Source organism: Rhinolophus sinicus, linkage group LG13 (assembly GCF_036562045.2).
Source record: "Rhinolophus sinicus isolate RSC01 linkage group LG13, ASM3656204v1, whole genome shotgun sequence".
Taxonomy (NCBI): Eukaryota; Metazoa; Chordata; class Mammalia; order Chiroptera; family Rhinolophidae; genus Rhinolophus; species Rhinolophus sinicus.
The window spans coordinates 24609841-24633436 of NC_133762.1; the positions used below are offsets into that span (position 1 = coordinate 24609841).

At 46.5% G+C, this 23596-nt stretch overlaps 1 protein-coding gene across 3 annotated transcripts in view; it reads left to right on the forward strand.

Annotated features, from left to right (window-relative positions):
- ATP9A (ATPase phospholipid transporting 9A (putative)) overlaps window positions 1-23596 on the forward strand; it is a 110569-nt gene that overhangs the window by 28244 nt on the left and 58729 nt on the right. For all 3 annotated transcript variants that reach the window (XM_074318095.1, XM_074318096.1, XM_019726076.2), the window contains exons 5-9: window positions 10017-10075; window positions 11377-11428; window positions 13039-13133; window positions 16455-16535; window positions 17293-17368. In XM_074318095.1, the coding sequence (XP_074174196.1) occupies window positions 10017-10075; window positions 11377-11428; window positions 13039-13133; window positions 16455-16535; window positions 17293-17368 (363 nt within the window). The remainder of the gene's footprint in view (window positions 1-10016; window positions 10076-11376; window positions 11429-13038; window positions 13134-16454; window positions 16536-17292; window positions 17369-23596) is intronic.

A 23596-nucleotide genomic window follows, 5' to 3' on the forward strand; every position in this document is an offset into this window, starting at 1 on the left:
CTTTACCCGTGAATGATTTTTGAGCCCTCCCCTGCAGACCCCCTTCTCAGCTCCTGCTTTAACTCTACTTGGTTCTTGAAAAGGTCCTAAGGAGAATTGGCAGATGGCTCTAGCATTAAAAACTTGTCTTCCTTTGTTGGTCTCCTTCTGCGGCCCGTGGGTTCCATTGTCATGCCAATGTGACAGTCGGGGCAAACAGAGCAGAGCTCTGAATATTAACCGAGACCCTAGCCCTGCAGTTTGCTTTGAAAACCCCCCAAAAAAGCACTGAAGAAACTGTCAGCTTGGAAAGTGATCGAGGAGAGTTTAGTTATTTGATACACTTTGGGGGGAAGGGCCAGAGAGAGAGAGAGGCCAAACTGGAAGGTTTCAGAGAGAGGAAGAGAAAGAAGCCTTTTCTGACCTTATTACTATTTAATTACTTAATATTTTCTTGAGTGAGGCATTTCACCAAGAATTTCATTTGGTTAAGTTCAAAAGCAAAATGAAACAGACATAGATATATATAGATCCGTGCAGGACTGTTTTCTTTTTGATCACATGACATCTTAAAATGTACTTTTCAACACTATTTTTAGACTTTAAAAATGTTTAGAAACCAAAATATCAAGTTCTTGATAACTAGATTATAGGACATGAGATTTTACCTACATTCTGCATCATTTCTTGATCAATAATACAGTATTTGTACTAATACAGTTAAAAGAAACTTTCTTGGTAATAATTTCTAAGTAGCAAAATGGTTGCAGAAATCATGCAGAGAACTCTTACATGCCTCTCATCCAGATTTCCTCAATTGTTAACATTTTGCCACATTTGCTTTTTAATATTCTCTCTCTCATTAGAGAATTAAGTTCCAGGCATCATTCTTTTTTGTCCCTAAATACTTCAGTTTTTAATTCCTAATAGGACATTTCTCTTGCATAACAGTACAATTAGCGAAATTGGGAAATTTAATACAAGGCATAACTATTAATCTAATCTACAGTCCTTACTCAAGATTTGCCATTTGTCCCTAAAATGTCCGTTAGTAGCATTTTTTTTTTCATGGTTCAAGAACCAATCCAGGTTCTTGGCAATTGCCTTTTCTTTGCCTCCTTTTTCTTTGCCTCCTTTAACCTGGCATAACATCTTGGTTTTCTTTGTCACGACACTGACATTTTTGGAAAGGACAGGCCAGTTACTTTATAGCTTTTTCCTCAGTTTGTGTTTGTCCGATGTCTCAAAATTAACAAACTCCTATGCAAGAGTTACATTTAAGCAACTCTCTCAAGGTAGTTACTGTTATAATCTCCTATTACCGAGGAGTTAAGGCATCTGCCCACACAGCAGGGAGGAGATGGACGCTGGAGTCCGAATCCAGGCACAGCACAAACTCAGAACCATTAACTTCCTTCAACTGCCAGGAACTGTGTATTTTTAGCAGGAATTAATATTGTTTCAAGAACATCAGTGGCACAGATTCTTGTTGGGATATTGCCATAGTTTTAGAGGCATTATTTTAAATTGAAGAAGTTTCAAACTTCGAGAAAAAAGAATCTGATTTTAAACAATTGACCTAAAAGCCCTGATAAATAGGGAACTCACCATTGGGAGGAAACCCAGATGGCAATTTTTTAAATAGCAGCTTCCAATATTTTAGATCCTATCTCATTCAAGGTGTATCTAAAACAACACATCAGTTAGATGAAATTTTAGTGTAATTGTCATGGTCTAATAAGTATCTGAAGTATTTTAATAATACAATTAGCCATATACGTGGGAATGACCTTTTATTCATTCTTTTAAGAATATTTGAGACTCTGTCCTATCCCAAGATTACAGTAGATGTTGACTTTAAAGAGAAACACGAGGGGCTGGGTTTTAGGAAATTCTTAGTCCAGTGAGGTATCCAGACATATAAGTAGGTAACTTTGAAAACCTAACTAATAATTATACTTTATTGGCGTGAATGTGGGGCCCTTACAAGGAATGTCCTCTTTCTTGACCACTGCATTCCTGGTGCTGAGCACAGTTCCTGGCAGTTGAAGAGAGTAATAGTTCTGAACTTGTGCTGTGCTTGGATTCAAGACTCTAGCGTCCACCTCCTCCCTGCTGTGTGGGCAGATCCCTTAACCTGTCAGTAATCAGGGATTATAACAGTACCTACCTCAAGAGAGCTGCTTAAATGTAACTCTAGCATGGGAAGAACCCAGCACTGTGTTTGTGATTTGATGAGTGCTCAAGAAAGGCAGTGCTGGTGGTGTAGCAGGGGTTCGTTACGTGTTGGGGGATGAATGAATGGAGGTATGAGCCAGGGGTTCTGGGAGGTTATGGGAGCCCATCAGAGGGCAGCTGATGATGTCTTCCTAGAAGAGAGGATCTTTATCCTGAGTCTTACAGGATGGAAAAGAGCAGGACTGGCCACGCGATTTGTGGTGCCTAGTGCAAAAATGAACATGTGGGGCCCTTGTATAAAAATTATTAAGATTTTCAAGTTGGTGAGAGCAGAGCATTAAACCAAATAAGGGACTCTTGGAATGCTGGGCCCAGTTCCAGTGCCTGGGTCATATGAAGTGGCCCTGGTAAAGAGTTTTCCAGAGGTCGCAGGTCATGATGGTGGAAGGGTGGGGGACAGAACCCCAGTTTTCAGCTCCATCTTGTTCTTCCCAATTAGTCTGCATTTGCTGAGCCTTTTCCCTTCCTGGGAAAACAGAAGAAAAGACTATGTAGGCCAGTGAGGACCCGAGACTCTGGGAACTTTGACTCTGTGACCCAGGAATCTGTATACAAGGCATACTATGGGGGAGAAGGTGGCATTGGAGCTGTTTGAAAAAAAACGCCGTCACATTGGAAAGCAAGAGGAAAAAAGAAAAGTGAAGATTACCTCCCATAGCCAGCCAGGTGCTGGCTTAGGTCTAGCCTGTTATTTTTAAACAGCCCTGTGGAGGGAGCTTTTATAGGGAACTGCAAGGTTCAGAGATGGAAAGCACCTTGTAGGAGATGATAGCTATTTAGTGACTCAAACCCTGGCTTGTCTGAATGTAAAACCTTAGCCTGTAAATCCAGGCACCTACTACGTGCCAGGAGCTCAGCTCAGCACTTTGGCCCAGACTGTCAGGATCGCCTTAAGACATATGCTGCCGAAGGGCTTTTGAGATTTAAGTAATTTAACATTTCTGAGTCCAAAGAAACCTTTCAATCCAGGTTTCTCACTCAAAGGTGGATAAACGGTTGAAAGCCACGTTAGGGATAATGAGTTGGATAAATAAGCCTCCCCTTTCCTCCGACTTGAAATCCACGTTTCAACCGTGATCAGAGGCTTAAGAGAGGTTCGTAGACCTTTCGGAGTTTTATGGCTCTAATTACAGAGCTGTCTCCCCAAATTAGTAGCATTCAGTGGCCCTGGAAATACCAAAGGCAGCAAAGAGAGATGCAGAAGTAGGAGCAGACCCAGCAAAACTTCTGTTACTGGAAAGATTTGGCTTGGGCCAGGAAAGAAGAATTAGTAAGTGCTTGATTTCTCTTTATACTTGTCTTCCCCCAACCAACAGTTTAATTCTGGAGGGAGGTTCTGCCTTGATCACCACAGCGGGTGAGGGCAGTGGGGTTTGCATTTTTCACAGGATGAATTCCAGGGTCTTCATACCAGGAGTGGTTTCCAGGACCGACTTGTGATCGAGGAGTAAATGAAGCAAGCCGAACCTTAGCCTTGAAAGAAAGTGTAAACAGAAGCGTAATTAACACAATGGCTATTGCATCTTTCCTGCTGGGACATATGGGCATCCCGTGAACCATAAGTCATAAGCCAAAGGTCTATGCAAAAGCCGGTGAATCCCTCCTACCTTGAGCCTTTGTAGTACATATGCGGTATAAGAACTGGAGATGCTATCTTTCTTCCTTACCAGTTCTTTCCAGATCCGTAATGCCGCTCTGTTCACGTTTTCCCAGTTACAGAGTAACCTCAAGCGTCCCACCTCCAGTGGAGAGTGATATCTTTCTTTTCAATTCAATTTAAAATCCACTTTGGACCATTATTTAAGGTGGCCATGTGACTAAATTTTGAGGTCCAAGGATATACGTGTTTTTCTCTTTGGCATTGTGTTCCGATGGAGTTCATCAGAAGATAGGCTAGTGTAGGGAAGATACGCTCATTAATGGGGGAGGGGTGGGGGGTAGTTGAGCTAATATTTAACTAAATCGAAACTCTGTATTCCTAAACACAATTACCACTTAATGTTTCCAAATATAAACTCTGTTCAGACATAGGAGAACACTAAGATATGCTTTCTACTTTTCTTAGAGGAGAGAAGGACAATAGTGGTTTTTGTTTTTTTGATATTACTGTTGCAAAAGATTTGCAAAGGTTCTTTACGAAGAATCTCAGATACAGGTCAGTAAGCAAAGAATTCCCCTTCCTCAGCTTCTCGCGTTAAGATTCAGAACATTTGCTTTTACAAGTCTTATTTAAAACACTCGCATGCATCCTCTGACAGATGCAGTTTAGATCCCTAAGCTACTTTTTTTTTCTTCCAAAGTACTCACTTTCACTTTATTACAAATCATTGGTGAACTGATCTATTGTTTACTTAAAAAAAACTAAAAAAAACACCCTGGAAAAGAAATCTCACATACAAATTGTGCTGTTATCTTCCCCAGAAGGTATTTTCCCCTCTGCCGGGGGTGTTGGTCTATTTCATCATGATTGGGCACCGGAAGCAAAGAGGACCATTTATATATTTATTTTTAAAGCCTCTGTTGGGTATAAACTTGTCACATTTAAACTTCAGCCCTTCTTTTTTAAGTTCCCACTCTTTTAAACAAATGCCTCAGGAGGTGACCGTGCAACTTAACAGTAATAATTTTCAACCCTTTGCCTGTTTTCAAATATCAGTCTTTTCATAGGCTTTGGGGGACATGCAGACAACTGTATTGGAATATAAAAATTTCAACTTTAGACCTATGAACTCTGCTGGGTCTGCAGAGGCGTTTTAATGTCAAACCCAGGAAATGTACACATGCTGCAGAATTTACAACTCATCGCTGTCGCAGTCAGATTAGAGTGTGAGTTAAAGAGTAAAACATTAACCAGGGTTAGTGCATGGAGATTGCTGTTTTAGATCTACAAAAGCAATCCCCATCCTGCATGCATAGTGAAAAACATAGACGTATAGCTGGAGGTGTTCGGGGGTCACAAAATAGGCCCTCACATTCTAGTGCTCCCGGAATTTATTTAACTTTTTTTTTTTTCCAGGCTGTTCTGCATTTTGACTGAATTGTCATTTGCTTGTTTCGACTTAAGGGAAACATCTGGTTTCTCCCTGCAATGTAGACAATCTGCTCTTATTCTGAAGCTGTCATCCATGAAAAGCATGGTTTGGGCTCAGTAGGTTTGCTTATGAAAGGCTTGGGGTCCATCTCTACAGAAATAAACAGCTCTAGTAATTGGAAGTTTGTTCCCTGTTATAAACTCTGACTCAGAGGCGGCTTGGGTGAAGTGGTGAAAGCTGAAAGGGATAAATTTATTTTATAGAGGCATTTAATGATTGACGATGTGGCCGGTGGAGAATTTTCCACTTAACCTTTGTGAAAATCCCTTACCCAACTTCTGTAGAGTTTCTGCAAATGCATGTAAAAATCCCAGTGCCTAGAGATTGGAGATTGGGGTGTCCCAGGGTCTAAAAGAGAAAAGATGTCTGAGGCGGGAAAAAATTAAGAGTTACGTGGCATCAGTTCCTAGGACAGGGCCAGGTTTTCCTGTGCACTTGACAAAGAAGATCTTACTGGGTATCTTTACATCTCTTCAGCGACGTGATTCGTGGGGCCCAGTGCAAATGAAATGGGGGTGGGGGGAGACCTTGTTCAGAAGTTGCTAAGAATTGTGAGGACAATAGTAGGTCATTCACCCAGGGTTTGGCAGGGGCACACAGGTCACACTTCTGTTCTAGGAATCTCTGGGGGTAGGTGAGAGAAAAAAATGAAACCAGCCGTGCTTGGGAAGTATGTCTGCTAGCTGTGCGGTATCGGGAGAGTCTGTTCTTCCAGCCAGGTGATGGACTATGGTGAGAGTGCCTTCTCTGTTTTGAGACGGGTGATCACTGTAAACATGCTGTTTTGTTTTTTTTCTCCTCATGTTTCTTTGTTAGGAAGACACTTTGTTCTTCCCTCTTTTACAAGCACGATGATAGAAAACTCAGAAGATTGGTTAGTGTAAGGTTAGAAATCACGTGTTTTGGGTCCTTTCCATAATTTTGAGAGGTTTTTTCATTCTGTGACTTAATCCCAGCCATGGGGCCGACCCTTCCTCTAACTTTGGTCCCTTTTCTCTCCCTCTTCCTCCCGCCCTGGCTGTGCCGTCCCTACCAATGGGAGAGTCCCTTAGATAGGGACATTTATTCACATGTCGGCCACCAGCCATAGTGTTGGAAAAACCCCAGTCAGTGTTGGAATATAAGCTTCAGTATTTGCTTTTCTTCCTGCCACTTTTCCTCGTTTTCGTTCTTTTGGCTTTATTTGTCCTTTCTCATTCGGAACACACACATAATACAGACGCCCACTCAACATGAGTCCAGCTCACAGGCCTGCACCACACATTTCCGATGGCCAAAAAAATGGCAGCAAGGGACAGGAAGTCCACATTGATGGTCAGGACCGGTGTGAGCTCATTCGAGCCAGAACCTCTGAGAGTCTCCCTTTTTTGAAGCTGCAAAGTCAAGATTCCTTTCCACCCCCCACTAAAATGCTAGTGGGGGAGCCATGGTGAAGAACCTCATGGGGTGGGGATGGCTCCCATTGCCTGCCTCTTGGCCTGCCTCTTGAGACAGAGCTGGAAGCCTGTTGGCTGACAGACAGATACAGTAGGAGAGCTCATCTGAGGGATGGGCCTGCTGGGGTTAGTCAGAAACTGCTCTGCAAACACAGCAGATGACAGGGGTTTTTGTTGAGGTAGAGCAGACGGACAGTGAGAGGCCGAGTTCAAGTTAAGTCATCGTAAATCAGGACTCCCTTGAAAAATTTGGGCCTGGTCGCTGAAAAGTTTGAGCTAATTTAATTATTTTTTTTTCTTAGGTGAAAAAGAACCTCATGCTTAGTATTAAAAAAAAAATCAATATGAAGAATTTAGAAAGTGTGTATGCGGGAGGAAAAGATATATCCCCCACATCCCCAGAAAGAATCCCTGTCACCTTTCAGTACAGTCCTCTTGATTTTGTCCTCTGTTCTGATACCCTACACACATACATGTAGGTAATTATTTAATAAGAATTGAAACACGTGGTCTTCTTTCAGCTAGGTATTAAAACTTGGATCTAGGAACACCAGTGTGATCGTTTGGGTCAGGCCACCAGCATAAATTTTCGTAATAAAACCAACGACAATGTGTAAATTTATGTTTGGGAAAGTTGGGGCAAGCTCCGGTGAAAGAAAAGCTCCCTGGCGCAGAGGGCAGGGCTGAATTTACGAGCTTCCTTGCAGGAATGCCTTGATAAGCTTCCCCGAAAGATCGCGGCGTCCGGGCGCGGTTGTCCTACTGCCCCCTAGTGGGACAAACAGCATTGTGCAGGCAGGCAAAGAATTCTGCACATGGGGGGACCCTTTCCATTTCTAATGACCTGTTTGGATCAACGGATGTTCTCCATTCCCTCTGTAAATATAAACATAACGAGCGTGTGAGGCTAGTAGGTCTCTCTCTGGCATGCCAGGATTCAGACCATTGGACTGAATTTCACACTGTTTTATGGAAACGAGGCACCATTAAATTGCTTACTTCGTAGGACGAGAGACTCCTCCTTGGAGAGGAACTGAGGGTTGGTCCAGCCGATCACCATTTGCTTCGTGCTTTCTAGAAATCATTGGTATTATGGTGCAGATCTTTTCGTGCCAGTGTTACTTATCATCATGACATAATTTAATTAAATACAAAAATTAGTTAAAAATCAAGCCCAATGGAACCTATGAGAGCTGTTTGAATAGAAATAATTGGAATGCTTTGAAAAACCTCAGTGGTGCTGACTTACTGAAAAAAAACACAAAACACCCAACAACGCATACGGCATTAAATTATGTAAAATAGTGTGCAGAAGTATAAAAATTTAGAGTGCGCACTCAGGTTATTTCGTTAGTGTTTTGAAGTTCTTTTCAATGCTGAAGAAACTAAATCTAGAAATCCTTCGACAGTGAATGTGGTGTATTTGCTGAATGAATGAGTAGTTGGAGGGAACAGCAGATTCGTGGTCCCCATTTGTCCCTTTTTCTGGACATATACTTTATTGAGGAGAATTGCCTCATTATTCTTACTTTTTTTCTCCGTCTTGGCTGAACATTTGTAAGTTAAATTGGGCTTATTACGAGACACCAATAACAGAAAGATTTTATGGTATCGCTCCCTCACCAGAATAAAGGCCCCCCTCCTTTCTGGGCTTGCTCTGGGGGTGCTGGGCCTCCTGGCCCTTCCACCTTCCTCTCCTTCTGTTCCCTGTCTTCCTGCGGTACTTTCGGTCTTGTTAAAGGTGTTCCAGCCCGTTTGCCACGCACAGTGGACATCCTGCTCATGTACTTTTGGCTTTTGTGCCGTCCTTTCCTGTTACTGGTAACCAGTATCCTTCACCTGGTTCATTCTGGCCACCTCTCCCCGATTGCCTTTGTTGGCACCTTCCTGCACCCCACCCCCTTCACTCATTATTTGTTCATTGCCTCCTTCCCTCCACTAGAACGTGAGTTCCAGGGATCCCCACCTTTAGAAGATGACTGGTGCTTGAACGTTTAGTGAGTACCCACGTGCCTTCTGTGTGCTGGACGCTGTTCTAGGCCCATCTTCTAGAGGGGAGAGTTCCCTCCGTTTTGCCCCCTTAGCACACTGACTCACTCCCGTTGTTTCACACGCCACTTTGCCTAAACAGCATCTGTCTGCCTGCCTGTCTTACTAGCTCATGGGCTTGCAAACTACAACCGATGGGCCAAATTCAGCCCACCTCTTTTTTTTTTTTTTTTGTTATGGCCCGGGAACCGAGAACATTTTTATATTTTAAAATATAAAATGTAAAAGTACATTAGACGGCTAGCCTCTGCGGAGGACAGTTGTTGGGAGAGTTGCTAACATTGTCTCTTGGCCTGTAAAACCTAAACGCTTCACCGCCTGGGCCCTTACAGCACGTGTTTGTTGAGTCCTGCTTGAGACCTAGCAATCTTGGGATGAGGGGACTGGCTTTCATCTTTGAATTCCCAGGACATAGCCCTCAGTAAATGTGTTTTGAGTTGAACTGAACTCCCAGGTTTCTATTCCATCCTCTGGAGTCAGATGTCGATGTGAATCCTGGCAACTGACCTGTTATAACTGTGAGACTGAGACCAGCCATCTCTGAGCTTACTTTTCTCTTCTGAAAACGAGATAGTCATACTGCCTTCTTCTAGTGGCCGTCGCGAGGCGTGAATGAAGCTGTCAGTACGTCAGGATCTGTACAGTGCTTAGCACAGAATTAGCTTTTAATGTTCGCTGTTTATCCAGAGAAACATCCAGCAGAAGTACAGTCCGATCGTAATGGCGTAAACCAAACTATGGAGCAGTTGCGTATTTAAAAACACATCAGTCGTTTCGGGTTAGCTTCTTTCTTTATGGTTGTTTCTTTATGGAAAATTGAGTTGTCCTGCTGTGCATGGACCTAACTCTTCATTCTCTTCCCCATTCCTGTGTGTGTGTGTGTGTGTGTGTGTGTGTGTGTGTGTGTGTGTATTTGCTTTTTTTGAGGCTGAATGGATCTCTTAAGGTGCGGATTTAGAAAAGCCTCTGAGGCACTGTGAAGACAGAAGATCTCATCTGAGGGTGTGAGCACTTCCCAGCGCTCTAACCAGGGGGATTAGTTTCTGGAGCCGTCTCTGGAGCAGGTGCACCTTGTCTCCGAGAGGCAGGGAGGTGATGACACTGTTGTGGGGGGGTCCAAACTTCTGGGGTACGGTTGCAGGCTAGTGGGTACGCTACAAAGACATGCGGGATCAAAATGGATGCAGACAGTGATGTGTCTCTGGGCCCCGTTTCTTTGCAGGGACCGTGAAGGTGAAGAGCGCCAACATCCAAGTTGGAGATCTTATCATTGTTGAAAAGGTGAGTGGGGTCTGGCCGCTGTGTGTGCGTGTGTGTAAATGTGACGCCATTGCCACCACGTCGCGGAGCCTAACATGGTGTGTGGAGCTGGTAGACTCCTCGAATGGATGCTGTTTGCGAGGCTATCCAACAGTGCTGCCTGGGGAGAAAAACCTCTTTGCTGGGAGACACATGCGCAAAACATGTTTTCAAGGTTCGTGTGTGCTGGTTAAGCCAGAAATCCTGCTTACAGACTCACATTTTGATTTTGATTTCCTGTTTGATGTGGTTTTTATTGTGTTGGGGTCTTTTTTTTTTTTTTTTGACTTACCATAAAGGCTGTCCTAGAAATCTGCTTACTACATAAGCACATAAACATGTCTGTGTCATTTACCTTTTGAGCAGTTTTTAGCTTGCGTTTTTTTGACTGAAACAGTGTGCTTTGCTTTCATTTTTTGGGGAGTAGGGGTTAACATGAGAACAGTAAAAAGACCCAAAATGCATTTTTAAGAATAGCACTGTTAATTGGTTTGTTACGTTAGCACATACTCAGATCTCATTTTACAGTTATTTGGAAGGTATTGGATTTTGGGGGTGGTCCTGGAGAGTCTTGGAATAATATTTGATTAGAAAAGGATTGTGTCTTAACTTGTTTCTGTAGGAAGTGAACTGTGCTCTTTTAAAAAGGATTAAATCCAAGAACTCAAAGGTGATTTGTGGTAAAGTGAAGCTCTTCTGGGTGGCAGCCCAGAACCACACAAACCCCTCTATGTTTTTACATACTTTTTTCTGTCCATAATTAAATGAGGACTGCTGCTGGCTTTTCTCTCTCTCTCCCCCCTCCCCTCTCTCTTTCTGTCTCTCTTTTTTGAGAATGGCTTTGTTGCTTCTTACTACTTGACTTCCTTATTAAAATCCCACTGGAAGCCAAACATCAAGCCGGAAAATTGGTAGAAGCAGAAAGCGTGAGCCGGGTGTGTGTATGTCTTTAGTTCCAGCAGACAGCCTGGAAGAAAGCCAGCGAGGGTAGCTGGGTTCCTCTGGCTGGAATTTCGGGAGGTAATGGTTGGATTCACCAGAAAACAAGAAGCTCTCTTTCCGAGATGAGATTTCAATAGGGGATTAGTAACGTAACAGTAGCGTGCAAGATTTTTCAGATTCAAAACAAAATAAATCCCCCCAAGTCTGTCTGACAAAGGTGGATGCTCACAAGAAGCTGTGGGTTTTGGTTGCACCCTCCCCACCGAGGGGGTTGGGAGTGAGGGGACAGAAACCCCACACATGGGTTATTCACAGTAACAGCCTTTCTTTTCCTGACACAGAACCAGCGGGTCCCTGCTGACATGATCTTCCTGAGGACATCAGAAAAAAACGGTAAACATCTGGGATCAATTTTGAAAATAACCATTAACCTTTCAGTGGTAATTTGGCAAAATAATCATTTGAAAATGTAACGGGAGTCCAAGATCATTTTGGAGCCATGGAGGCGAATCAAAAGCAGCTCTTTTCATAGAGCAGTGGTCTTCAAGAAAAAAAGTTTTTGGTGTGTGCAGGTCAATAGATGTTGATCATTGCAAAGATACAGTTAGTTGGACCCCTGCTGAATCACAGCTGGTGAAGACACACACACACGCACACACACACACACACACAGGCGATGGCTTTCCTCTCTGGGCTGCCTTAAGCTCAACCTCAGGCCTTGCTGGGAGGAGGGAGTGTGTCTAAGAAATGGAAGCACATAGAAGTCTTCTGTCTGCTGAGAAAATACCAGGACATGTGTGATGAGATAGAGAAACTGGGGAGAGAGGTAGGTGGCCCTTTCAACCCTTTAGTCATGAGTGGCAGTGCCCTGCCCGCCCGGGCCCATCAATTTTATTTATTGTTATGGCCCATGTGGGCTTGAGTGAGCTGCTCACGTCTTTACAAGACCCTACTCACGGCGTTGATTTCCTGGTGTGGTTGCCACGGCCACCCTATCAGTTGACTCAAATCGCCTCTTATTTTTTTGTTATTTAAGCTGTTCTGAGGAAACAAGGCCGTTTTTCTCTTCCCTATCAGGCACAATCAGAGATCGCTGACCCCCTGAAAAGTTTGCATTTCTCTTCCTTTGAGGTTGCTGCAACCAATTTTATTACAAATGAAATAAAAGTATAGGTGAAATTTTATACTAGTAACATATTGAATGATGCTGAGAGGGGGTGGAAGGCACCAAATTAAAAGTCTTCTTTCCAAAACTGCCGCTTTGTTCTCAAACTGGTTCTTGTGTCCTAGTCAGTGAATATGGAGTATTATGGGTTAGGGCTCCTGATGTGCTCTGTAGCTGACCGGTGGCTCGGACTCGTAGGTCAGACTGAGCTATGTATGGGTGGGTGCGATGTGCGAGCTGGTAGTAACAGCAGACGTTTATGTAGTATTGTCTGTGATCTGAGCAGTTTGTACGGGTCACCTCTTCAGGTCTCGCAACACAAGGCTGGTGCTATTGTTACCTTCATTTTTACACTTGAGGAAACTGAGGCTCAGAGAGGGCCTCTTAACTCAGCTAGTAAGGGGTGGAGCCCAGGCTTGAACCCAGGAGGTCTGCTTCTTGAGAAGGTGCTCATTATCCTCGCCCAGAACAGAATCGAATGCTGGTTACCCCATGCCAGTCACCTTGCTGGGGGTTCTGTCACCCACCGAGTCCTTACACCAAGCTCGTGAGGTCTGCATTTCTCCTCATTTTAATGAAGGACACACCGAAGCGTAGCAAGGTCAAGAAGCTAGCCCCGGCTTCCACTGAGTGAGTGCTGGAGGGAGGATTTGAACCCAGATCTTTCTGACCCTAGCACTTACGGAGGAAGTGGGAAATCGGGTGTTTATTTTCCCTTTTGGTTGCTGGCCATCGATTGGCTATTTTTACAAGGACTAGTGCAGGAGCTACCCAGAGCTGCCAGGGGAAGGCTGCTCGAATTACAGGTGACTAGATGGTGCCCAACCTCCTTCCACAGGGTCTTGCTTCCTGAGGACAGATCAGCTGGACGGGGAGACGGACTGGAAACTACGGCTCCCAGTGGCCTGCACGCAGAGGCTCCCCACGGCCGCCGTGAGTAGCTTTCCCTGCAGAAACACAAACTGGCAGCTGTCACAGCAGATGCCCTCAGGGGCCAGACGTGGGATGCCAGATGTGAAGGGAGGCTGGAGTGGTGGTGGTGGAATGGGGTCCTGGGGAGCCTGGAGTGCTGGTGGGTTCCTGTAGTCATGTGAAACATGGACCTGGTGTGCAGGATGGAGCGCTTTCGAGGGAAGCTCAAAATTTTAAACCCTGACAAGGTACCTAGCTTAAAGTTGCAAGGTGAGCCGGAGCGTGCTGTTCCTCTGCTCAGAACCTCCAAAGGCTTCTCAGTTTCCTGAGAATCAATCCTACAGTCCTTGCCATCATCCCCAAGCCCCATATGATCTGTCTGTCTCCTAAGGCCCTGACCTCCGTTTCTGGCCCTTTTCCTTCCCCCACCAGCTGCAGCCACAATGTCCATCAGGCATGCTTCTGCCTTCCTCTATTTGCCCTTGCCATGTCCTGCACTGGGAACAGTCACAGCCCAGTGTCTGCTGGCTGGGCACCTCCACCATATCCGTACGTTTTGTGCACAGGCCTCCTTTTCTGACAGGTGTTTTCTGACTACCCTTTCCTTTCATTCCCACTCTACTCACTTCAAGGCAGTATCTTCGAGAGCAGTGTTTTGCCTGGTATACTGAGGGCATGAATACTGTGTGCATACTCAGGGCATGGAACAGCATCGTGACCGTGTGTGGAACAGCACACAGGCCCTCTAAGGGGGTGGTCTGGGTGCTCAGAGTGCCCCACCAGTCCCCTGTCACTCACAGCATGATTTGTAGAGTGAGGGAGGGGAGAGAGAGCCAAAGAGTAAGTTTAAACACAAGCCACCTGGCTGGACATGGCCCTTGGACTTGGTTATAGAATCACAGAATGTAATTCAAATGCTTAGAGACCGACATGCCCCATCAGTTGTCTGAAAGCATTAAGCGGAACTCGTATGCTTTTCCTGGGCTTGTGGTCATGGTGGTTGATGCTGCTCTTTACCACGTTCTGTGAGGAAGGCGTGGGCAGGAGAAAGTTCTGTGTTTTAGTCGAGTTAGCACAATAGTAAGCGTGCCCATGGGACGAATGATTTTCACCTCTAATAATAAGTGAACCAGTGCCATTATTGTTCCTACAGAGGGTGCCAAAAAAATGTATACACATTTTAAGAAAGGAAAAAAAGGGGATTAAAATTGTGTAATACTCAATGTATTACCGATAACAAAAGATGACTGCAAGTCATGTGTATACATTTTTTTGGCACCCCGGGTATTTTTTTAAAGCACGAATTCTAGAGCAGTGAGTTTCTAACTGTGCTCGGGGGCCCCTCGGAACCCTTGGAAGGCACCGTCATGCCCCTGAGATGGGGCTTATCTAACAAGGGGGTTCTGATTTTATCTGGGTCACATGTTTTACTTCCTGGTAAGATTTTTCCACGGAAAGGATTCTGGCCCTCAGATGATTTGAAGGACTCTCTTTAAGAGGCAGTGTAGGGTGTCGTGGGGATGTCTGCCTGTTCTGCAGCCGAGAGCTGCGTTTGCCCGTGTGTGTTTTGGATGCGTCACCCAGTTTCATAAACACTCTCTTTGCCCCTGATCTGGTCCAGGCCTGGGGTCCAGAGAAAGATAAGATAGCACCATGTCTATTGTCAGGGAACTCTCTTAGTTGCTGAAAGGGTCTGGGGGGGGAAGCAGCATTTTAACAGTTGTTGATTAAAAGATTGTATGAAAAGGTTTCCTGAGTAGTATGTGAAAATATTCTTGTTTTTTAAAAAAAATCAAGTTGTATGGAAAGCTCTGGAGGAAAAAGTGAAAAGCCTTGCTCACAGCCTCTGTGCCAAACTTCTCCCCGCAGGTGACCACGTAAGGTCAGAGGTGATCTTTCCAGGTGTTTCCATCACTCTTCCTCCCCACAGACACCTACAAACTTGTTGGTGGGTGCGGTTGTACCTAAATGGGATCTTACTGTTTCTGTCATTCTGTAGCTTTTTTCTCCTCCACTTTGAAGGTGCCAGTGGGCCTTTTCTTATCAGCACACAGAAGCCGTAGTGCAAACGTATGTGCATTTGGGGCCTCCTAGTAATTGGTGCAGAGCTCAGGCCCTGCCTGAGGGGTGCCCAGTGGCCTCTACTCCGGGACTCTGTTGCCAGGGGGTATTAGGGCCCAAATTTGCCTGACGACCTGAGTGGTTTTTGGTGTTTTTTTCCTCCCAATTTTTAAAACTGTGATAAAATTCCCATACATAAAATTTACCATCTTATCATTTTTAAGTGCACAGCTCAGTGGCATGAAGTACATTCACACTGTTGTGCAACCATGGCCACCATTTCATCGCCAGAACGCTTCATTGTGCAAAACTAACACTATGTCCGTTGAACAATCACCTCACGTCGGCCCTCCCTCTAGCTCCTGGCAGCCACCGTTTCCCTTTGGGTCTCTATGAATTTGACGACTCTAGGGACCTCATATTAGTGGAATCCTACAGGATTTGCCTTTTTGTGACTGGCTTCCTGCATGTAGCACAGTGTTTTCGAGCTGCGTCCATGTCGCCGCATGTGTCCGAATTTCCTTTTTAAAGCTGAGTAATACTCCATTGTATGTAAAGGTCACATGTTTTGTTTCTCCGTTTGTCTGTCACTGGACCCGTGGGTTGCTTCTACCTTTTGGCTGTTGTGAATAACAATGCCCTGAAAATGGGTGTACAAATCTCTTTGGGATCCTGCTTTCAGTTCCCAACAAATGGAATTGCTGGGTCAAATGGTAATTCTGTTTAATTTTTTGAGGAACCGCCATACTGTGTTCCACAGCAGCTGCAACCATTTTTACATTCCTGTCAACAGGCGCAAGGATTCCATTTTCTCCACAATATTTATCCTCTCCCCTCTCCTCCCCTCCCTTCCTCCTTCCTCCTTCCCTCCCCTCCCCCTTAACCCTCAGCCCAACTGGTGTGAAGTGTGCTTGTTCACTTTTTCACCTCTGCCCTTTCCAGGGCTCTGCACAGAGTAGGTGCCCAATAACCATTTGTTGAATGAATGAATAGTTTCATTGCTATGACTACATGTAAACCACAATGTTGCAGAAGGGGGTCTGTGCCATCAAACAGGTTGCAAGCCGGTATCGTCACTGTAGCATCTTGCAGTGTCTCGGGATAGTACCTGGAGCAATGCCTAAACTTAATGGAAGATTTCCCCCTCTTTCCCTACCTGCCCTGTGATGTTAAGAGCCTGTTGGCTCTGTTCAGGAAATGCAGTTGCTTTTGAAAGAGTGGTTGCCTCCTTAAATCTCTCTAATCCTAAACTGCCTTCTTTCCGTTACCTCTGCTGAACAGGACCTTCTGCAGATTCGATCGTATATCTACGCGGAGGAGCCAAATATCGACATTCACAACTTTGTGGGAACGTTTACCCGAGTAAGTCAGCTTATCTCCACGTAGAATCCTGCCTTAGTGTGTGTTTGTGATGAGAGCCTGCAAGGATGTGTGGACGGGTCTCTGTCTGGAAGTAGCTTTCGTGCCAGGTGTGGTGAGATTCCCTCAGGTAGGCCCCACCTTGAAAGCTGGCATTTGTTTCTCAGTAAGATTCACGACGGAACTGGGACTTCTTCCAGCCTCTGAACAGCTTGAATTATCTACGACTTGGAGCCAATTTTTTTAACTAACGTTAACGCCGATGTCTGAAAGTTCCTCTTTCTGTCTCCCTCAGATGGGCCCGTATCTTCTTTTGTTCGTACAAGTGCCGTCTGCCATTGTTAGGCCACTTCTCCACTGTTCAGAATAGAAATTAAATTTGGATTTAAGTTACTTTAGGAATCTAGGACTATAGGTTGGTAGAACCCAAATTAAATGGCTTGAGTTCTCTTCCTATAAGCGAGAGACTGCTCCTGTTGGATCTGTGTCTACATTTTAGTTGTCACCTTGCGAGAAGCACTTCTTCAGGGTTGCAGGCTTGTACTTCTTAAATCATGAACCAGCTTTTTCAAGTATTTCCATGGGGATGAAAACTCCATGGACAGTAGCTTACGGGCTGGGCCCTTCTCTCCTGGCTGAGCTGTTGGCTTCTAAACGGGTCATCCTTCTCTTTCTGTCTTGAGAAGAGCAGGGTAGAAACAGGCTGGGTATTCTTTCAAAACCTTGGTAGGTAAGTGTGTGTCCGTCTGGTCTTTTCCAGGAGGACAGCGACCCTCCGATCAGCGAGAGCTTGAGCATAGAGAACGCGCTCTGGGCTGGCACCGTCATCGCATCAGGTGAGACGCCCCTTTTGAGGAATATGTTAGCAATTTGAAAAGGAAAGAAAATCCTTTTGTGTAATTAGAATAATCATCTGTCAGTTGGGAAAACGAGTTGTTGGTCAAATGGTGTTTTCCATTTGTTCCTGCACCCCTAGGGGATTAAACTGACATCTGATTGCCCCTTGGACACTTAGAGACATCGAGAAGAGAAGCAGTTCTGGCCTGTGGACTTTGCTGCAGTGTCCACTCTGGGAATAGCCCTTAATTGCCACTGCAGATTGACATTCTAATCTGTACCAGAAATCGGGCCAGCCTGGATGTTCTGGCTGGAAGTGGTGTCCGTTGAGCTGACCCTGCTGGTTCAGGGGCTCCGGTGTGCAGGAAAGGGCCATCGGCCTAAGCTGGAGCCTCGGTGTTCAGAACACCATGATGACGTGGGAATTGGTGCCTGTCAGTTTTGAGCCCTGGGAAGAAACTGAACAGAAGGGCTTCCTGGGTTGAGTGCAGTTTGCCACAGCCCTGGCTGATACTGGTGGATGCTGCCCACCTGTCAGGCAGTGTGCCAAGCCCTTCATGTGTGTTAGACGTTTCACTCAATCCTCCCAACGGTCCCACGAGGGTAGGTGCTAGTATTTCCCCCATTCTGCAGATGAGGAAACCAAGGTTCAGTGATGTTCAGTTACTTGCCCGAGGTCACACAGCAGCTAAAAAGCACACTTTACTCCAGAAGCAGAACTCATTGTGCAGCTATTATTATTATTATATTACATGCATAATAAAATATACCGTTATTAACATACAACTCCACTGCTGGCAACTTTGTATCTTTACCATTAGAAGAATCAATCTCCTCCCTCCCCACCCTCCACCCCCTTCAAGCCTATCTCCCTCCTATTAAACCCATTTTTCCTCCGCTTGGCGCTTCTTTGTGGCTGTTCAGTACAACAGACACTTAATCTGCACACTCCATGACAAGGGAAGGGAATGACCAGCACCAGCGACACCCACGCTGCCTTGTATCACTGTCTACAGACACAATGCTTAATGCCACTGGGCAGAGAGGAGCAATCTCTTTAGTTTTGTGCCATGTTTCTTTCCTGCCACCTGCCTGTCTTTGCAGCATAATCTGCAATGTCTCTCACTTACCCTGTTGATGAAAGAAGTGAGAACTTGGTCTTTAAGATTCTGCGTGGCCACTGCCCCTTGCTCAGTCACACTGTCGTGCGGGGTGGCCTGCGGGGTCTCTGCTCCCGCTCCCCACATAACGCAGGATATGGTGAGGCCAAAAAGGAACACCCACGGAGCCATAGGTAGGGGGATCATACCACTATAGTCTCACTGGCCGCTGGGTTAGAGACACAGGAAGCAGGAGCCACACTGTTCGCAGCCCTCACTGCGCCGCTTGCAGGCTCAGCCACCATCGTCTTGCTAGCCCCCATTTTCTGCTCGCGTAGCCACGGCAGTTATATTAGTGGTCAGCGGCTCAGTGGTTATAGCTGATGGCCAACTAGTCACAGCTGATGGCCACCCAATCACAGTTGATGGCCATTTACTACCTGAGCCAGCACCTTTCCATGTGAGGCTGAGAGCCTAGAAACTGCACTCCTGGCTCTGTCCCCACTCTCCACTGCTACAGGGTTGATGTTTGCTTGGCCCTGTCCGGCTGCGGATCAGAGGCATACAGTGGTCGCTCTTACACGGCTATGCACCCCCTATGACCCCAAGTCATTGAAAGTGACAGGGGTACCCATTTTACGGGGCAAGAAGTGCAGCGCTGGGCTGCCAGGATGCACGTGCAATTGTTTCATGCTCCGTATAACCCACAAGCAGCTGGCATGATTGAACGCTATAATGGCCTTTTGAAGCAAGGTCTCCGGGTGTCAAAACACCCTCCCACGATGCGTGACTGGGCCTCTCGTCTATGGGACGTCCTGAGAGTCCTGAATGAGAGACCACGGAAGGGAGGGCCCGCGCCAGTAGAAGCTCTGCTACATCGAACGGCCGCTCCCATTCAGTTACAAGTTACCACCAGTGAGACTCAGTTAAAGCCAGGCTACGGCAGAAATGGGAACATTTTGCTGCCAGCACCCACATGCTTGAAAGCAGGGCAACGGCAGCAATGTACTTGGCCCTGGCAGGTCAAAAGCCCCCACTGTCGATGGTTGGGCCTGATAGCCCCATGCGGGGCCGGTTTGACTCATGATTTGCAAGTGACGCCAGGGGTGGTTGCTGAGTGGCCATCCAAGTGACTGTAGTATACAGAGGTCCCGATACCGGGATGATTTTGCGGGGAACCTATGTGCTCTCACTATGGCCTATTATGGGGTCCCCTGTTCTGTTACATGTTGAAACTATGCAAGGGACCCCAAGCACTGCCATAAAGGTCTGGTACCACAAACCAGGAAAGGTGCCAGTGGCAGCGGCCCTCCTTTCCCAGGACAAAAAGCTAGCGTGTATCCTCCCAGATGGAAGGGATTTGCCATTGTTGGTTCCTAAGACTACTGTTTCTTTCCGTCCGTAGGTGCCGATAGGCTAATATGGTACAGGGACCCTCACGGAAGCCGCTTGTCGCGTAGATTGTGAGGCGAGACTCTGTAGGGGTGGAGTGTGGGGACAGAGCCCCAAAGAGCAGTTTCCAGGCTCTCGGCCTCACATGGAGGGGTGCTGGCTCGGGTAGTAGATGGCCGTCAGCTGTAACCATTGAGCCATTGGCGACTAATATAACTGCCGCAGCTGCGTTGGGGAGTGGAGTTGGGAGGGGCGTGGAGGAGAGTTGAGGGGAATGGAGGAGAGTCAGTCGGTTGGCAGAAAGGCAGACAGCAGGTCGCACGTCGTGTGAATCCAGCCTCCAGTGAGACTATAGTGGTATGACTCCCCTACCTATGGCTCCGTGGGTGTTCCTTTTTGGCCTCACCATGTCCTGTGTTCTTGTGTGGAGAGCGGGAGCTGAGACCCTGCAGGCCGCCCTGCACGACACACACCTTGACTTCTAATAGCCTTGATTTGTTTGGTTCGGCACTTGTGTTGGGCATATGAATATTTCAGTAGTAAATTCCTGTTCATAGATCTGTTTGGTTTTCATTCTGGTGATTTTCCTCCTTCCTTCCCGCTTTCCTTCTTTCCATGCTGCAAGCGCTTTCTGAACACCTGTATCTAGTAATGCCCGGCTCCATTGCAAGCTCCTGGTGCTACAGTGGTGTGCCAGAAAATCCTGGTCCCCACTCTACTGGGACTTAACAATAATCTTTTATTTATCAGGCACTTTTTGTTTACAAAGTGCTTTGCTGCCATTCTTTTCTTTTGGTCTAACAACATTAAATGAGGACATTTAATGGTATGTAGAACAGAGCCTCAGAGAAGGTAAGCAACTTGCCTGAGGTCACACAGCCTTGGAGAGGTCATCTCCTGAGACGAGGAGAGTGAGAAGCAAATTGGGATCTTGAAGATGGTGGAAAAGATTTCAAACTGTTCATAGGAGATGCACTGTGGAATTAAAACATGCATTCCCCTCCCCCGCCCCCACTCACCTGAATTACTCTTTGTGCTTGGTGATGGGGGGAGAGAAAGAGAGAGAGAACAGTGATTCCAGTGATCCAGTGGCATTGACTGCCCTGTCCTTCAGCAGGCATATGTTTGGGAGTGAGTCTGAGTTGCCGGGAATTTACCATTTCCATAGCTGGCCTCAGTTTCCCTGCCTTCTCACTGAGTAGACATCTGACCACATTCTGATTCTAATGCAGAGGTGGAGTTAAGTGCAAGCTGTTTCCTTCGTGTGCTCAACTCAAGAAACAGCTATCCAAAGTAATCTTAATTTATGAGATTTTGCTTCCGTGTTCCCTTTAGATTCTAACTCTGGTGTCTTGGTCACTCTGCTGTTATTAGTTGAAAGTTTAAAAAATAAGAAAGCTTGCCAGGCAGGTGCTGAGGGTCCAGCATCAGTCTGGGGAGGGTGCAGTTGCCATGGTAACCCAGCACTGTGCTGCTAGGCTGAGGAGTCCCGGGGTGGTATTAGGGAGGGAAGGGATGGGGGCGGCTTAGCAGAGAAGGTAGACTGGATGTGATGGAGCCCAGGGTTCTAGTCCAGTTCTTTTCAGACTCTCAGTGGTGGACCAGTTTGTTGGCTTCCGCCGAGCCCTCCACCCCCAATCTGTAGCAGATCAATCAGTGGCCCTACTGTGCATGAGCAGCTTGCAGGTCAAGCCATGTGCACCATGCTACACGAGTTTGATAATGGCCGGCTGGGCTGTCCCCTGTTCTGTGGGGCTTGTCCTGTGACCGCACGCTCAGGCGTCACAGCAGTGTCTAATTGCCATAAACATTTCTGAATGCTCACTCTCCGGGGTTCAGCATTTATCTTGTTGCGGCCAGGGAACAAAGGGGTCACCGTGAGGTCTGACCCCAGGACCACACTGTTGGGGAGAGTTAGGAAGAGTTTCATGAGATGCCAGCCACGGTGGCCTGGCTCCTTGGAGATACCGGCTGGGGGCCAGCTGGGAGGATGGAGGATTCCATGGTCTGCAGGGTGGAGAGGGTGAGAGTAAAGAGAACTGGGGAGAGTAAGGAGGGACGGCAGAGGTGACAGGGTAGGAAGCAGGGGTCGGGTCTGGGCTGGAGAGGCTGCGGTCGCGTGAGGAACACGGACCCAGTATCACTAGATCTTCCAATTTTTCAGGATAAGCCAGAGATCTCAATTTTTAAAAAATGAAAGCTTCTCTATTTAAAAAAAATGAAAGCTTCTCTATTTAAAAAAATTAGCATTAATCGAACACCTTGAAAGCTCTGTGCAGACCAAGGCAGGTCACCTCTGGTGGCTGAGGCCAGGGCTCGGATCTCCTAGAGATGGTTTTGGTCTTGAGCACGGGGAGATGTTGGGTGGGGGTGGGGGGAAGGCCACATCCAGCAGCCTTAAAGGCACCAAGGTTGGTCCGTGCTAGTAGGGGGACCCTCCCTTTGGGGACCCTTGTTACTAATGTAGGTTACAGAGGAGATGGGAGGGAAGACAGTTCTATGAACTTCCTCTGAAACCTCTCGAACCCTGGATATGGGGCATTGAGACCCAGAGAGGCGTGAATGAGCTCAGCCCAGGCTCAGCTCCCACTGTCCACCCGTCATGGGCCAGTGAGCTCTCCTTGACCTGCCATCTGCTGGCAGCCTTCCTGGAAGGGAAGGCCGTGTGCAGAACAGTGGGCATTAATCGTGTGTGTGCGCGCGCGCACGTGTGTGTACAGTGCCTCCTCCGGGGGCTCTTTGTCCAGGACATAGGCCCCAGCACTCAATCTGGGGTTGGCCTCCTGTACCGAAACTGTGTTTGAACCTCTGGTTTTTGTGTATCCCTCTGTCAGTGCTGTTGGACAGAGAGGGGCGGGAGGACAGAAGGTTAGATGTGTGCTTTTTCCAGCAAAGACCAGATTGTTTGTATTCCCAGCGTCTTCCCTGAGAGCTTGGTAGGGATGGCCACTTCATGGTTTAGCTCAGATATCCTCAATTCAGAGACAGCTTCTCTGACACTTAATACCAACTGAAGCCTCGTCTTCACCTCCTCTTCCCTGGCCTCCTCTCCCGCCCCGCCTTTCCCTTGGCTTGTTTTCACCACGCACCCAGCACTCTCGCAGTTACTGCGTTTCTTGTTTTCCTTCTTAATTGTCTGTCTTCCCCACTGTGTTGAGCCATCTTCTTGGCACATACTGAAGACAGGAGAAAAGCGCAATTTTTGATAGCTGTTGCCAGTTCCCTCCACCTCCTACTCCCAAAGTAGGTTGTGCCAGTTTACACTTAGCCGTGTAGGACAGGGTCCATTTTCCCACCTCTTGCCGAACACTGGATGTCAGTCTTTGGAATTTTTGTCACTGTGCTAGAGATAAAAACGGTTTATTTTGCATTTTTTGATTATTCACTAGGTTGGGTATCTTTTCTCATGTTAACTGGGCATTTGTCTTTCTTGTGTAAATTGTTTAGTTTTAGAAGCATTAATGTCTTTCAGTATTACACTGGGGTAGATGGGAAGGGGGTGGGGACGTTGTCGGGAAAGAATTGTCTTCTAGACAGACACCCCCCTAAACATACTCGTCAGACACAGAATCTGAAGGGAATCGGACTCAGCAGGAAGTATGTGCTGTAATAAGACAGGTGTGTTTGTAAGTGTCCGTAATGGTTTATGCGGATAGGACTATTTTGGCACTTCTGGAAGCCTTGCAGGCCAGTGGCATAAACGACAAAGCACCACGCTCCCACCTCTCCTGCCGG